Below are 17,398 nucleotides of genomic sequence, written 5' to 3' on the forward strand. Positions count from 1 at the left end.
AAAAAAAAAAAAAAGAATTGCAACGTTTAGATGAGAAAAGTGTAACACCTTAGAAGTATTTTTCAGATCTATTGTTGGTTTGTTGCATGTAATAATTTAGAGTTTTCAAAGAATAAATGGAAAGCCCATTTTGTTTTTGAGGGGACAAATATCTTAATAGTGTCTCTGTTACATTTCTATTCTACCTTCCTCAGTTGAAGCGCAGCTGCCCCAAATTGCCCTCTGTTTCCAGAGAGTAGGTAGGACAGGACTGCTAAACACGAGAATAGGGGCTTATGCTGACACCATGATGCCCTCACACGACTCTCTCACTTCAGGAAATGAATTTAGGAGTATTCGTCCACAGAGGTATAGGGCGAATTCATAAAGCTCGAAGGGGTGGAGGCAGACTTGGAATTCCTGCGGGAGCAGCCGCTGAAGCTTGGATCTCTTGGCGTCGCTCTCCTCTTCTGACCGGATCTGGTGTTGTCTGCCTCACTGGGCTCAACCACCACTGTCACGGACTCCATCCTGATCACTGTGTACAGGCTGCTTTGCCGAGTGGGGTGAAACCTGGTGGTCTTGAGCTCCAGCTCATCACAGCTAGAAACCTCAATGAAAGGACACCAGCGAAATGCTCTCTTGAAGCCAGCTCGAAATCTGAAGAGAAGCAGGCCACAGAAAGAAAAAGTCATGTTTTCAAGTGGAAATGTCCTTCAATTGCCACAGAAAGCCCTACTTAAGGCAATCCAGCAAAATCAAGTTTTTTTTTTTTTTTTTAAAGATTTTATTTATTTATTTGACAGAGAGAAAGACAGCCAGAGAGGGAACACAAGCAGGGGGAGTGGGAGATGGAGAAGCAGACTCGCCGCTAAGCAGGGAGTCCGATGTGGGACTCGATCCCAGGACCCTGGGATCATGACCTGAGCTGAAGGCAGACGCTTAACGACTGAGCCACCCAGGCGTCCCAAGCAAAATCAAGTTTTGAATTTGATTTCCAACTCTTAAATGTATGCCACAGTATTGGTACTAGTCTTTTAAGCTTTCTGGTTTGAATTTTAGTTTCCTATCAATGAGAAGCAAGTCATCGAAGAGCAAAAGCACAGCGTCAGGTAATCCTTATGCCAAAGAAACAGTGTATACTTCTTCAGTAATTTTATACGTTTGCAGAAGTGTGATTGAATTAGGCTTGGTGGTTAAGGCACTTAAAAATGACATATTTCAGAATAGCTTCTTTCGGAAATGATTACACATTTATACATTAAAGTCTCATTTAATGTTAGAATTAATTACTAATCTTGACGGTTTTTGTCTAATTATATCTGAAAGCACAAAATCCTTTGCTTTGTAAACCATTAAGTGAAGTTGATTAAAAACAGATGTACTGCTTGTGGGGTAGCTTGAATTGATATATGGCTTATGCAATTAATGAAAAAAAAAAGGAAGAATTAAGTGTTTAACAAACTTAGGCACAGTGTAGTGGAGGCCCAACTGGAAAGAGAGTTTAGGATTTGGCTTACAGTTACTTACATGAAGTTCTATTTCTAGTTGTGCTCAGAACACATTGGTTTCTTCAGGGAATTACCAATCTTATGAAATTTAACCCTGCCCCTCCGTGTGTTTTATACATACAATCAAGGTGTTTTTATCTGGAAACATTTTACCTTCCTTTCCAGTCTTAAATTTGACTATAGTCAAATACTGCCTTTTAAAAACTTTACTATAAAAGTAGCTTTGCCCTGACCACTTTAATTTCTTCACAGCCCGTTTCCATGGAGACTGCACCCTGTCTTACTCATTGACCTCATTGTACAGGCAGGAGGATTGGAATTCTCCTCACCTTACTGTTGATTCTATAACCCTCACAGCAACAGCTGCTATTTTGAAGTCTATTTACAAGACATCCTTGTTAATAGAGTCCACTCACATATGCCATCATTTCTCCCCATCTTATAAAAATTATCTGTATATTTTTATGAAGTGTCTTCATTTCTTTGAGGACTTGAGCACATATTCAACTCACCTCCTTCAATCATGATGGATTTTTTTTTTTTTCTTAGCTGACAAAATTCTGAAGGGTCTGGAGGGAGAATTTAGGCCATATAAAAATTTCCCAGTTAGAGCTTCTAAGTTCTGTTTTGAGGACGTAATTGTTAAGGTGGGATTTTTATTTCATTAAGTAGGAGGAAGTCTAGAAAAAAAATCAAGCTCTGTACTCCTCTCAGTGAATTTTTAAATTTTTCCTTCCATTTGCATTTTTAATTTGCACCAAGGAGCTGGAACAAAATGATATGCTTTCAGCTAAGCCAGGAGTGACAAGAAACTTGGGCTTGGTAATTTTGTGTCTACCTTTTATTCAGACAGCAGTAGATGATGGGGTTGTACATGGTTGAGCTCATTGCCAGCCAAAAGCTGGCCAAGTAGACCTGCTGGATGTATTTCCACCTATTTAGCTGTTGGTAGACTGCAGTGAGGATGAAGTAAATATGATAAGGCAGCCAGCAGATGGCAAATGTCACCACAACAATTATCATCATTTTTACAACCTAGAAGGAAAGAAGGAAAGAGGTCAGTTTTGGAAAATTTAAAAGTCATGAAACGTATTAGTTGCAGTAGCTTACTGCAAATCATATTTTTCTGCCAATATAGTTAAATACATATAGCATGCCTAAGGATTAGTATTAAAAAGTGGGAGGTAAGCCAGGGACAGCTGCCTAAGATAAGTCTCAAGAAAGCACGCTGATCGCACCATGCCTTTGTTGCCTACCCCAAGTGAATGGATGGCACTAACTCAAACAGAAACAAATATATATTAATTGGCCTGAAGAAAATAAGTGTTTACAAACATCCAACGAGCTTAGGGGAGAGAGGAGCAAGATTTGGCTGTGCTAGCCTGAACAGTAAAATAGCAGAGATATTATATCTAGAGAAACTGACTGTTGAGTCATGGTGGGGGTAATTTAGGCTGTAAGGGTTGGGCTGGTTCCTCAGTATTTACTATAGCCTGACTATAGCTTAAGAGCATTCAGATTTCTTTACTCTAATACCATGCTCACCAGGCCACCTTCTGAATATCAACTTGGTTTCTCTTGTAATCTGGTATTGGGAAAGGTTTCTCTGGATAGTGATTATGAGTATTCACATTAGTCTGAGGCAATATCATTAACTTTACATTTGTAAATAGGCAATCAACTGGTTTCTACATTAGGTCTTATGAATTTGGTAAGCATGGATCATTTCCTTGGTTTCCACACCTTTGAAACAAAATATTCTAGAAAGCCCTGGCCAAAGTAGCCTATCAACCTTTATTTCTCCACCACTAGGCCTTAAGTTCCTAAAAGGCAGAGAGACTGTCTTAATTATCTTAATATTCCCAGCATCTAGCACAATCCAAAGTATATAGCTGAAAATAAATTAGATATGGAATGAATGAATAATGAATGACAATGTACAATTTGCAATAGTAGGTTGAATGGGAGGATGTTTTATGTGTCCCTAAATGAAATAAAATCTGTCCATTGTCTGTGCCTATAAGAAAGGTAGACTCAAAGCAGCTTGGCTTTGTGTGGAAAAGGAAATAATATTCTATGATGACCTCATTTAATATTTCTCACCAGCAGTCTGTCTACTAAATTTGTCCATACTTCTTTTGGCAATTTGGAAGTAAAATGTTTAGAATGATATATGTTAAATAAAATAATTTTGGGGTTTATCCCTAGTCAGATCAGCACACAAATCAGAGAGAGTCCCGACATCAGTGATCTATGAGGCATCTTAGAACTAAGAAAATACAATATTTATGGACTGTATTCATCATTTCACTGCAAGTTTGGGATTCATATGAAAAGTTGACAAGGTTAAGAGTGAGGAGAGACATGATTCTAGAACAAGGCAAAGCATGAAGTGGATCAATGTGGAAGGCAAAGCTTTCCCAAGGGCCTAATCACCGTACCATCGAGGTAACTAGTATTGAGCTTCATCAGAGCTGAAGATCTAGGTCAATAGGTCACAGAATGTCATCACTGGCCACACCATCTAAAGCATTTTTTTCTCAATGTTCTTTAAGCTGATTTTTTTTTTCCTGAAAAGCTGTATTCAGATTTCTGCATTTATCTCTCTGATTTCTTATTCATATCTTTGTGGAATATAAATAAGAACCATATTTTAATTCACATTTATACAATGTTTCATGTATTTAACAACTTATTAGTTGGTTTTCAATTGTGCTTTAGGAAACTAAGGCAAAGACCAAAAGATTTGACCACTGTGATTCATGAAACAAAGCTGCAGTTGTTTTTTTTTTTTTTTTTTTTTTTAAGATTTTATTTATTTGAGAGAGAGAGGGAAAGCACAGAGGGATAAGCAGACTCCTCGCCTAGCAGAGTGCCCGACAAAGGGCTCGATCCCAGGACCCCGAGATCATGACCCAAACCGAAGGCAGACATTCAACCAACTGAGCCACCCAGGCGCCCCATGGCTGGAGTTTTAAAACTAAGATTCTTAAATCTTTTTTCTTCCTGTCTACAGTTAATAACATTTGTTGAATGTCTCTTGGGTCTAGAAAACAGAATAGAGAAAAATAATGAGTAGAGGACCCATTTCTTATCCTGAAGAAGCTTACAATATAATGAAAAAATGTAGATAAAAAATGCATGGAAATGTGGTGAATATAAACAAGTGCATATAAAATTGAAATAATATTTATGAGAACTTACTAGTTTATTATAAGCAAGAATGATCTGGTGCATGGTAACTGTAGCCCAGGGATAGAAGACTGAATGAAACAAGTTTTATTGCCTTTTTATTTTGAATATACGAACATCAGACTATTCCTTGAATACGACAGGCAAGCTCCTGCCCCAAATTATTTGCCCTCCAGAACACTCTTCCCCCAATTATTCCCACGGGGTACCACCCTCATGTTCTTCACGCCTTTGCACAGCTGTCACTTTCTCTGTGACTCCCATTCTGACCAGCCTGTTTAAAATTGCAGTCTGCCCTTCCAGCACCAAACTCCTTAGCTTGCTCTTTATTTTCAGTTTGTTATGTTTATTCTTTACTTTCTGTCTCCTCATGTTAGAATATAAGAGAGCAAGAATCTTCTGCTTGCTTTGTTTTTTGCTGATGGATTCAGGCACATAGATTGGACTTCATACATAATCAGTGCTCAAAAATTTATTTAAATAAATACATGGAAGTGAATAAAAAAAGAAATGAAGAGTCATATAGGTGGTTAAGAGATGTCCCCAGTTTTACTTGGTCATTAATTACTGGTATCATTTGTCCTCCAAGTTTAAAATGGGCATGCATGTATAAAATGAGCCTGATGTTTTATTGCTATTTCATTTTTCTAGGCAAACAAATTCAAAAGAGTATGCGTGTACAAACAATATAGCCAATATATTATTTTAGGTGCATGAAAACATTAAATTTTATTCTGAATAAATGTTAAGGGCAAAAAAAAAATCTATGACAGTGTGAACATGGTGCAGGCTACTCTGATAAATGCAGTATCAGCAAATATGCATAAAAGCTTCTCTGAATGCCTTTTTGCAGGCTCTCCACAAACTCCCTGTGCATGAAGTTGTTTTCCAACAATAGTAGTTAAAGACCTACAAAGGCTATCCGAATCTTTTAAGTGAATTCCAACCATCCATAATGTGGAGAAATTAAAGTGCATGTGGAAAATTAAATTAAATGAAAATGCCTCTGGAACAGAAGTTTCAGATAACTTCTAATTCACAGATATAGGGCCTTATGGACCTTGTTATAAAACACTTTGAAACTTATTTGAAAATAAGGAACACTAAAAGACTCAAAGAAAATATCTTTTACAGTGAAACATGGTTATAATATGCTTCACTTTTTTATTTCTATAAAATACATTTTAACTGTTAGCTTCAGTCTCTGCTCACAGAATCTTGTGGAATCATTTCAGATATCCAACTTTCAGGACCCCAGGTGTCACACAAATGCAAAAGCAGGGTCGTAGGTGGGAGAAATTGCATCGCTCTGTGAAGTGCCAAAACCATGAAATTGTAATCCTACTCTTTAAATTGCTAAGGAAAAGAGCACTTTAAAGCACAAACCTTGAGCAATGATAGATGCGCAAAAGCCGTGAACAGTCCCCCCGTGTCCCACGGCTGGGCAATGGCACTAGCACATGAATACTAAGCGGGAAAGGACTTAGTTTGGTAGACTTCCTCAAAATCCTGAAATTTTTAGGCAAGATAAGAGATTGGGATAGAGACAATTCACATCTTTCACCATGTCTTAACAAATTGTGTTACAACTTGATTTAAAGTTTGACTGATGTCGGGTATTTCATAAATCTGAGATGCATCCCACTTCTGAGGCAATGGGATTTATCTTCCATTTTCCATGGCAACAAGGACAGTCGTGGCTGCCCACCGTCTTTGGCACAGACACTTACTAGCAGGAGGAAGAAGGGAGGTGGGACAAAAGTGATGTAGCTCATACAGTTCTACTGCCTGCTTTAGTAGTTAAGCATCCACTTTACTCACATAGGCGGGACTGAAATGCATGTCCTGGTAAGTGAAAATAAGCTTTGGGAACCTTTTGTTTGTGTATCAAGGGAAAAAAAAAAATCTTTGATTTTTGTATCCTATAGAGGTTAGACTGGAATGCCTGCAGCTGTTCTTATCTTTCATATTAAATTAGTGTAGGAGGTACGATTTTGAGGTGTACGTCATAAAAGAGAAAAAAAGTAAGTCTAGGAAATGAAATAAAATGGTGCCAACCATAACAAATGTCTAAGATTAAATTCTTCAGTGTAGGATTTATTCTTCCTAAACGTCTGACCTGGAAGTTTTCAACGTCATGTGACAGGAAGCTTCTTGCTATGATTAGAACCTCTTCAGAACGTCTGTTCTGGGGGACCGTCCCATGGGTCACATCTTACCACTTCACCACGCCTTTTGTCTGTACAAACATTCTTTTTTTTTTTTTTTAAGATTTTATTTATTTGAGGGAGAGAGTGAGAGACAGCACAAGAGGGAAGAGGGTCAGAGGGAGAAGCAGACTCCCTGCCGAGCAGGGAGCCCGATGCGGGACTCGATCCCGGGCCTCCAGGATCATGACCTGAGCCGAAGGCAGTCGCTTAACCAACTGAGCCACTTAGGCGCCCTGTACAAACATTCTTAAATGGATTTATATTTAAGTCAAAATTGCAGGCCTGCTTATGTTAACCACAGGTTAGCAAATTAAGATAATATCCTCTGGAGTAGGATGCGGGAAAAATTTCCATAAAAGCATCAAAATGTAGGGGCGCCTGGGTGGCTCAGGCGTTGATCCCGGGGTCCTGGGATCAAGCCCCTCATCAGGCTCTCTGCTCTGCAAGAAGCCTGCTTCTCCCTCTCCCACTTCTCCTGCTTGTGTTCCAGCAGGAGACAGCTCTTGCTGTCTCTCTCTCTGTCAGATAAATAAATAAAATATTTAAAAAACGCATCAAAATGTAAAGTACCATTTCATGGGCTATTTAGGTTGAGCTTTCGTGGCCTCAGTTACATTCAGTAGGCTTAAAAATTTCAGTTTTGAGTGAGAACATAAGAACTCGGTAATAATAGTTGTGAAAAAAAGGGCACCATGGTCCAGAAGCCGAGTTGAATTTTGCTAGTGATTTTAGAATTAGATGAGAATACGGGCGCACTGTGTCAGTGTCATCCAAGACATGTGACACTGGTGCCAGTTCCAAGTAACACATGCCCGCAGTTAACGTTAGGGTAACGCCTGTGAGAAATTATGTCAAGTCCCAGCAAACGAAAAAAACCTATGTGTGTGTGTGAGTGCAAGTGTGGAAAACATTTCTCTGTCTGTGTGTGTGTGTGTGCAGTGTTGTATTTGGACTCTCCTTCTTTACATGTTTCGTTTTTAGTGTATTTTCATTTTTTCCATTGAAAACTTAGACTTTGAGAGCATCATAAAATTTTAGGCTTATGATGGTCTAAAGCCAAAGAAAGCAAAGCAGCCACAAAAGGGAAGATGAGATGAAATTAGAAAAGGAAGTACATTAAAGCAAGATGAATAAGGTCTGATGTTATGGGATCATGGTTGGAGACAAAAATGTATGGAGTCTTCTTATGGACCAAATTGTGTTCCCCCATTTTTTTTTAAGTTTACAAGCCTTGTTTATTTATTTATTTATAGCTTTATTGAGATATAATTGATCTCTAATGTGTACATTTAAAGTGCACAATGTGATGATTTGATGTATGTATGCATTGTGAGATGATTAACACAATAAGCTTACACATAATTACTGTTTTTGGTTTGTGCATGTGTGTGTGTGTGTGGTGAGTACATTGAAAATTTACTAGCAACTTTCCAATATATAATCCAGTATAGTTAACTATAGTCCCCATCCTTCACATCAGATCCTCAGACTGTATTCATCTTATAACTGGGCCAGTGGGAGACCTGCAGGAGAGGCATCCCCAGCTGCTTGTGGACTGGCGTCCTGTAGAGTCCATGGCTGGTTAGTAGAATCCAGGTCCTTCTGCTGGGTTCCATTTACCCTGCTTGCTGTTTTCCCAGCCACTCACCTGCCTCCTAGTTCAGCAGCTCATGACTCAGTTCTCTGGATGGAGGGAGAGAGAAATGGGCCTTTTTGGCAGCACCCTGCAGAGCTGGGGCAGTGGGTACTCACTCACTCACATACTTTCATTTCCCCCCTTGGGAGAAATCACCTCTGAGAAAGACCCTCTTGGCTCTGAGATGTGTCACTTTCAGGGAGAGGTGATGTGGGGGCAGTCAAACTGTCTTCTTACCCTCTCCAGGGCATCTGCATCACATTTTTTCTTTTCTCTAGTGCTGTGCTGGAACTTCTCGGCTAGGCTCCTGGACTTCCACATGGCTCTCTGGTCCATGGGTGATTATCTAAATCAGTTTTGTCCAGGGCTCCTGGACTGTAGCTGAGAGGAGCTAGAGCTGGTTCATGTGCCACGGTAGGGTCCACAGCTGCATGGAGGTCCATTACCCGACTCACGGTGGGTGAGATTCCTCCTGGATCCTTTGGTGTTTGGTGCTGGTGAAAGAGCTAAAGCCAAATGAGGCAAGAGCCAAATCCTCCGGAGTATAGAGCTGCTTCTGGGTCTATAGCTGGGACCTTGTTTTAGCCTCCTGGATGCAGGCCTGCCTTCTCAAAATGACTTTCCTCTTTCTTGGACTGCGCCAGATCTATCTGGATCCTTCAGCTCCTACAAAGGCACTTTTGCCTGTGGATGCACGCCACATTGTTATTAGGGAGATGACAAGAGATGTCTTATTTTGTCATCTTGCTGATGTCAGTCTTCAAAATTCATGTTGGTGACCTAATCCCCAGTACCCCAGCATGAGACTGAATTTGGAGATAGGGTGTTGAAAGAGGTAATTAAGTTAAAATGAATTCATTAGGAGGAGGCCTCAATCGGTATGACCGCTGTTGTTGAAAGAAGAAGTGATTAGAACACTGCCACACAGAGGGAAGACCATGGAAAGACAGAGGTTTGCAGCCACCTGCACACCAAGCAGAGAAGCCGTAGAGAAAACCATCTCCGATGACACCTTCAACTCAGATGGCTGGCCTCCAGAACAGCGAGAAAATAAATGTCTGTTGTTTAAACCACCAGCCTATCGTATGTTGTTATGGCCACCTGAAAAGTCAGCAACAGGTTTTGAGATGCTGAGGGCACTAGATGATATGGCTTCATGCCCAGCAAAATAGGAGGCAAATACCCTACAGGGTCCCAGAAAATGGAGATTTCCAGAGGGGTTTGGATTGCCGGTAGAATTGCTTTTAGCAATATCAGAAATAGACCAGGATCTCCATTTGCATCAGATGAGCCTCACTTAGGTTATATACGGTCTTCCTCAGGAGCACTGTTTTCCATGGTTAATTCCTTTGCAGCGGAAATAATGACACTGCATATAGAAAGCTTGCTTGCTAAATGAGATGAGAGATTTTTCTTGGTTGTTATACAATTCAAAAATCCAATTGAATCTGTCACTCGAGCTTAGACTGAAGAGTGGTCCCCTTGATTAAAGCAAAAGCCTTCTTTGTTATCACACTTAGGTGTTCACCTCTGAAGGAGTAGAGCTGTTATGGCTTGTTAGGTTAGAGGAAGAAAATTAAAATAGAAAATAGCCAGAAAACAATTTCTACGGTTTACAAAAACAGTAGAAGTAGATTTATTTATCAGCATTTCATGGGTGTGCAAATAATCAAGAGTAATTTTAATAAGAGTTTTTGAAAAGGAATTGTCACATATTGTGAATACTGGGACAAAGTCATGTTTTTGAGGCTTCTGTTTTATTAGAATGGAAAGGAATGTCAGAGTATGGTTAAAAAGCGTGGATTACTTTAAAGTGTATGTTTAGCAAATTAACACAAAAATGTAATACAAGACTACAATTCACAACATGTTGACAAAACATAATACTAATTCATAATGGACTACGAGATAGTGGTCTGGTAATGGGAATGAAGTTTGAAATTCTTTGATCAGTATTTGTGCTCTTAGGGAGAGGGGCTGGGTTGTTACATTTTAACTGGAGTGCAGTGAAGAGCCCATTCCTGACTCTGCATTTCAGATTTCTCCTTTATAAACTCTAGAAGGTATAGCAGTATTTTCAAATATATCCTGTGCTCTACTTATTTCATCCTCCCTTCCAAAGCTTCTATTCCCTTACCTTTTCCCTCATTACCTTCCTGCGCTTGTTTCTGGTGCCACGGACTCTGCTACAGAATGCAACGTTCAGCCCACGTCCTGCACTCTATGCATCGGGACGGTAGTTCTAACACTCCTTTTGAGGCTCAGCAAAGGAAAAGCATGCTGATAGCAACATTGTCCTTTGAGTGAGGCAAGGCCAGCAGATGCATTTGAGGGTGATACTGATGGATGACTCAGTGGAGTGGTATTCACTTTTGACTTTAGTAACAAGCTTAGTGCTTTTTATAATCATTGAAAAATAATCTTTCCAATGTATGAACTTCTCTGACCTTCATGACAAACCTTTGACCGTATAGCTTCTCCATTTTATGGGTGAAAGACTTAAAACCCAGGAGATGGGGTGCTTTCTCAGCATCCCAAAGGTAGGTTCAGAGCTAGGATTCCTGGATCTCTTAATTCTTCATTAGCTAAGGGCTCATTTTGCATACATTCTCCTTCTCAAGACCTTTAGAAGTAGTCCTGGCTTCTTTCCTCATTTAATATGATCAGGGGATGGTTAAGTGAAGGGTAGTCAGACAACCTTATTTTGCCAAGGAATTGCCCATTTGAGCTTCATGTAAGATGAGATCTTTTCCTAAAGCTGGAAGACCAAAGAGTGAGAAAAGAAGTTGGAATGGTGGAGTGGGCTGGGAACTTGAAGTTGGAATCTGGTTTATCTATTGCTATGGGAATATGGGCAGATTTATCTGCATTGAAACTATGAAATAGGGACTCAGAACTTCAGATATTTTATGGGTTCATGTGGCATCACTTACTTCCACAGACTTCATTTATGTTGAGCATGTTTAAAGACAAATGGACAAGAAGCATAAATTCTTGACAATCTCCTATATTCTTTTTATCTAGTAGCCATAAAGCAGGTCTGCGGAAAAGGATTACTTTAGTCCCAAATAAATAGTTACTGTTGGGATTTAAGATCCTTTGACATTCACAAAAGGGGAGTGAGCGAAGAGAATTTCTGCCTCAATTACCTTCGTGGGGAAGTGAGTGCGAAAGAGCAAACAGCTGCAATCAGCTGCCAGCCTGCTGGCAACATGGCATGGGGTCAGTTCTTCCTTTTCTGTTCCCGGAGTTGCTGGGGGAGATCTGGTATCTCGGGAGTGTGCCTGGCCAGGTGAGAAAGGCTAGGCTGACATCATTTGCCCGACCAAGAGATTTTATGTCTTGCTCTATGTTGACATAACTTGTCCTTTTAAAAGTACGCTGTTATTAATATACTGCGGTCTGAAATATTAAGTAAGCCAGTGTCTTAAAGTACTTTTGCAGTTGGCTTTTTGTCTTAAAGGTGTGTATACCTTAATTGCTTTTTGAAACAGCATAAATCTAGAATACTTAAAAATATGTTTTACTGCACTAAATTTGGTAGAAAATAAGATCAGCCACTGAATATTAATATTTTTCTCTATGATATATGACAATCTGATAAGGCGTGGATTATAAATAATGTTATTGTCCTGATTTGTAGTTACCTTGAAATAAACCTATGTGATTTGCACATGCTTATCACTCTGGAATGCCCCGATCTGATATCTTTCCCTGTAAAATTCTCTATGCATCTTTCGGGAGGTCACCTCAAGTTCACCTCTCTCAGTAGCTTCCCTCATTTCTTACTGCAGGTATTGTTAGATACTTCCTAATGAGATTTAGCAAATCATGCTTACATCTTGTAACACAGATACATGTTATAGTCAAGCATGTTTCTGTTTCCTTCCAAATATGGGCATATGCATTATTCATTTTTGTGTCTCCAGAACCTAGCATAGTTCTTGACATTGACTGAAGGTATTGAATTTTCTCACTCATTTTATGAACACTTTAACTGCAAGAAGCATCATTTATTTTTGTCTTACCAGTGTTTTGCCCTGTCATGCACATAATAAGATTTAAAAAATATACATTTTTGAATTAGGAAGGCAGAATTTCTTTTTCTTTTTTTCCTTCTCCCCCTACTCCCTTATGCTGTGACTTTTATTTCCATGACTTATTCAGGCCATAACTGGAAGCTTGTATCTCCCTCTCTCCTTCAACCATTTTGTCCAAACCCCTATCTTCTTCCCCTCTGGCAACCATCAGTTTGTTCTGTATATTTATAGGTCTGATTCTGTTTCAAAAATATTATTTAAGTGAATAAAACAAAAATATATTCAAATATCTTATATCTAAATTAAGATAATTATTATTGCTGTTGACTTTTGTGTTTAGCACAAAGTTTGAAAAGAATATTTGAACCATGTGATGGCTTAGGCTTAAGAAGGAAGTCAATTATTATTGCATACTTAATTTATTTTACACTTATGTAACAACTGTTTTACAATAATGCCATTTTTCTAAAGAAACCAAGGCTCCAGACTCTAGAGATACAGTGCTAAACTAAAAAAGAAAAAATGTTATCTATTTTCATAGCATTTATATCCTCTCAAGGAGACATTTGTTAAACAATAAGTATAGAAAACATACGACATTACAAATTATGGTAAATTCTATAGATAAAGATAATCACATGTAGATTTGTAGAATACAATGGAAGGTCTGTTTGAGGAAGCATTATTTAAGCTGAAACCTAGAGAATGTACAGACAGAAGAATAAAAGGCAGGTTAGATTGTACATTGTATTTTATTTCAATGGTGGCTACAGAAACTATTTCCACACACAAACTTCTTTTTGTAGAGTGTGATTCTGTGTCAGTATAGATTTATTTACACCCTAAGGCAAATATAAATCAAGATATATATTCTAAAAGCTTGTACTTTCCTCTCCTAATAGCAGCAATGGTATAAAGAAAGAAACGACTTTTTATTGTAAGAAATTAACTCAGAATGCGGTACTAACATGTAGGTGCATTTGGTTTTATAAGAATTTAAGAATATAAATATAAGAAAGAGGATAATAAATAAATAAATACTTCAAAAAGTAAAGGACAAATAAGTTGAAGGGAAACTAAAATTTGTTGAGGACCTGTTCTATGCAAAGGACTGCGCTACATGTATTCTGTGTGTTACCTCGCTCTAACTGATGCACTTGGTACATATTGGAGGTGCCCTACTGTGTTTCAGTTACAGTTAACTAGACATGCATTTCTTTTCTAACAAGGAGTGTTGTCAAGAAGTAGAAGAGGCTGATTCTGGACATAAAGGTAAATAAAACATTCTTCTATACAGTGAGTTCTTCGTTTTTCAAGTGAATGAATTCATATCACTAACCTAGACTCCTCCTCTAAACTTGTTACTTGTTCCCTCATGATCCTTAAGCATTTTGTATATTTGTGTTTTGATATATTTCTTCACTTCGCAATGGTGACATCTTTTTAACAACTGGAGTTTTACATTTAAAAATCATGTATTTAGTCTCATAATTTTTCTACCATAATTAAGTGATCTTATCTTTTGTGTTTTAGTTCATGAACTACAGCTTATTCTAGGCGCTCTGTTTCTTTGTCTTGTTTCTAGCAGCTGGGTTCCCTGAGGTTTGCTTTTCTTTCTTTCTTCTTTTCTTTTTTATTTTCATTTATTTATTTTTTTAAAAGATTTTATTTATTTATTTGACAGAGAGAGAGAGAGAGAGAGAGAGAGAGACAGTGAGAGAGGGAACACACGCAGGGGGAGTGGGAGAGGGAGAAACAGGCTTCCTGCTGAGCAGGGAGCCCGAAGTGGGGCTTGATCCCTCTGAGCCTAAGGCAGACGCTTAATGGCTGAGCCACCCAGGTGCCCTCTTTTTTTTTTTTTTTTTTTAAGATTTAAAAAAAATTTCTACAGCCAACATGAGGCTTGAACTCACAACCTTGAGATCAAGATTTGCATGCTCTACTGACTGAGTCAGCCAGGGGCCCCTGCTTTTATTTCTTTTGTCCAACTCCATGCCCTGTTCATCTTTGCTTATAAAGATAAACTGAAAGTGTTCTCTTCAAGCAGCAAATCTGCTTGTGTGTTCTTGGAGGATGCAAAAAGCAGTCTGCCCCACGTGGACCTAGTGGGAACATTAACATTCTCACAGTCTCAGGAATGATGAGGTTGATGCGTAAAACCCTGGGCCTTTGTTTCCTGGGTTGCAGCACCCCTGGGCTTCACACACCCCTCTGAGCTTGGCCCACTGTCCTATCTCAGTTGCTGCTTCACTCAGGCGAATTAGCAAGTTGTAGACGAGAAGGTAGAACTCTAGGCTTTCTCGAATGTGAAATGAGACTAACCCTACATAGGATTGGCAGGAAGATTATTTCAAATAATGCTTTTAAGCATCTTATTGGGGAAAACTCCCAAAGCTATTATATTTTATTTTATTTTATTTTATTATTTTATTTTTATTTTTTTAAAGATTTTATTTATTTATTTGAGAGAGAGAATGAGACAGAGAGAGAGAGCACGAGATGGGGGAGGGTCAGAGGGAGAAGCAGGCTCCCTGCCGAGCAGGGAGCCCGATGTGGGACTCGATCCCGGGACTCCAGGATCATGACCTGAGCCGAAGGCAGTCGCTTAACCAACTGAGCCACCCAGGCGCCCCCAAAGCTATTATATTTTAATAGCTAATAATAAAATAGTAACTGTCTTAGCTCAGACAGCTGTAACAAAATATCATAGACTAGATGGCTTAAATAACAGACATTTATTTTCTCACAGGTCTGAAGCCTGGAAGTCCAAGATCAGGGTGCCAGCATGGTCAGTTTCTGGTGAGGGTCCACTTCCTGGTTTGTAGTCAGTCACCATCGTACTGTGTGCTCACAGGACCTCTGTGCTCACAAAGAGAGAGAGTGAGCTCTCTGGTGTCTCTTCTTATAAGAACATTCTTCCTCTTGGACCAGGGCCCTATCCGTATGACCCCATTTAACCCTAATTATCTCCCTATAGGCCCTACCTTCAAATACAATCATATTAGGGTTCAGAGCTCCAAAAATCTGAATTTTGGGGGGGACACAATTTGTCCTTAGCAATGATAAATGTAGGATAATATATTTTCAAGTGCTCATTTTAGGATGTGTTTAGTTCCTTTATTTCCTAGACTTTTCCTTTGAGTTGCCAATTATCTATTGTGCTTTCTAGAAAGTAATGTTTTTCTTTTGATATTAGTTTTAATGTTTATATTAATATACTGTGATTCACTGTTTGGCCTAGGAAGAATGATGTCCAAATTTGGAGAGACACACAACTTTTTTAAGGAGTTGTTGAGAGGAATTCTTTCCCTGATATTTTAAGACATTATTAACTTGGTTCTATTTAGTGTTGAGGCAAAAAAAAATTGTAATGGCTCATCACATGGCTGCCCAATGGTGTGTTTTTAAGCATTCACTCTCTGGAATAGTTAGAAGACTTGAAGCCTTCATTGCACAGAGATGTACTACAGTATCACGAGCACTAGATTCTAAGACTTTGATTTAAATCTAAGCCTGTTCATAAACAGCTACGTGACCTTAGGAAAATTACTTAATCTTTCTTCATATCAATAGCGTTATTAGTGAGGAAAAGACAAGAACACTTTCCACGTAGGGACTGTGAAGATTAAATGGAAGTGTGGATGCCAGGCTCATCAGATACTCTGGGCATCCCGAGATATTCATTTTCACTTCATTCCCCAATCTGACTAATTTATAAGCAAATTTTAAATCGTTGGTACCATGTAAGTTGATTGCAAACATGCCTTTTGTAAAGGCAAAGAAAGACTATGGTGGCAGGCTGGGGGACAATGGGTAAAATGCAAATTGAGTACTAGAAAGCCAAGAAATTTTGTCAAATTTTGTAACAGAAATTGTGCAGACAATAGGAATTTTAAGAATGGCTCTTTTTCAATCATAGTCCTACTATCTTTGTGTGAATGTGTGTGTCTGTGATTGTGAATGATAGAGACAGAGATAGTGAGAGAGAGGGAAACAGAAAGTAGAAGTAACATCAAATCCATGTTTTCCATTACAGAATAAAAAAACAACAAGCCCAATTATTATATACTTACAGTGGCTTTGTCATTTCTCCAACATGGCATATTTCTATAAAACAACAGGATAACAGGTATTCCTTAAAAAACTTTCCTATGTAAGAAAACTATTATATTACCAGGAAGAAAAAGAATAATAAATATTTTGTTTTTGATATTTCTTTTAGCTTTACCACTGGAAAATTAGCAATGTGAAACTTAGTTAATAAAATATTAATTGAACAATAAAAAGACCAGAAAAGTTTTTAAAAAGTTAAAGAACACTTAGACTGTTATGGCCATTTAATTTTTAATTGTAATATGTAGAGCATAAAATTAATCCAAGGCTTATAATCTCAGGATTTTTTCTATTAGTTTTTAAGATCTCAATTGGCTTGTGAAGTTCATCTGAGAAAAAAGAAAATAACCTATCTATCTACTCCTTTAGATGCATGAGTAATTTCTGGGAAAGACTGATATCCTCTGCTCTAACGATTCCAGAAATATATTTTAAAACAGCAAATTCTTCTTCCCCATAATGTGTCAGGAAAATTGGAAGTGATTCAGAAAATTAAATTATATGGACTCAGATCAGTAATGTCAGAAATTAATGACTTGTGTTAGAGGAAACTCCAAGGTGGGATATTAGAGAATATGAAGTGAAACATTAGTACCAGTTTGTGGGTCACTACACAGAAATGTACAATCAAAGATAAAGGGCAGGATGTATTATAAAGATGTTTCCAATATAAGAAACATTAATATATTATATAACTTGTATATATATATATATATA

The 17,398-nt window shown here is 38.3% G+C and overlaps 1 protein-coding gene across 1 annotated transcript in view; it reads right to left on the reverse strand.

Moving 5' to 3' along the window:
- Nucleotides 1-326: 326 nt before the first annotated feature.
- TACR3 (tachykinin receptor 3) overlaps nt 327-17,398 on the reverse strand; it is a 78,668-nt gene continuing 61,596 nt past the window's right edge. Inside the window, exons 4-5 of the mRNA XM_035030138.1 lie at nt 2,329-2,525; nt 327-639 (exon numbers count right to left, since the gene is read on the reverse strand). Coding sequence (XP_034886029.1) covers nt 327-639; nt 2,329-2,525 — 510 coding nt within the window. The remainder of the gene's footprint in view (nt 640-2,328; nt 2,526-17,398) is intronic.

The sequence above is a fragment of the Mirounga leonina genome, unplaced genomic scaffold, assembly GCF_011800145.1.
Source record: "Mirounga leonina isolate KUSES-001 unplaced genomic scaffold, KU_Mleo_1.0 Mir_357, whole genome shotgun sequence".
Classification (NCBI taxonomy): domain Eukaryota; kingdom Metazoa; phylum Chordata; class Mammalia; order Carnivora; family Phocidae; genus Mirounga; species Mirounga leonina.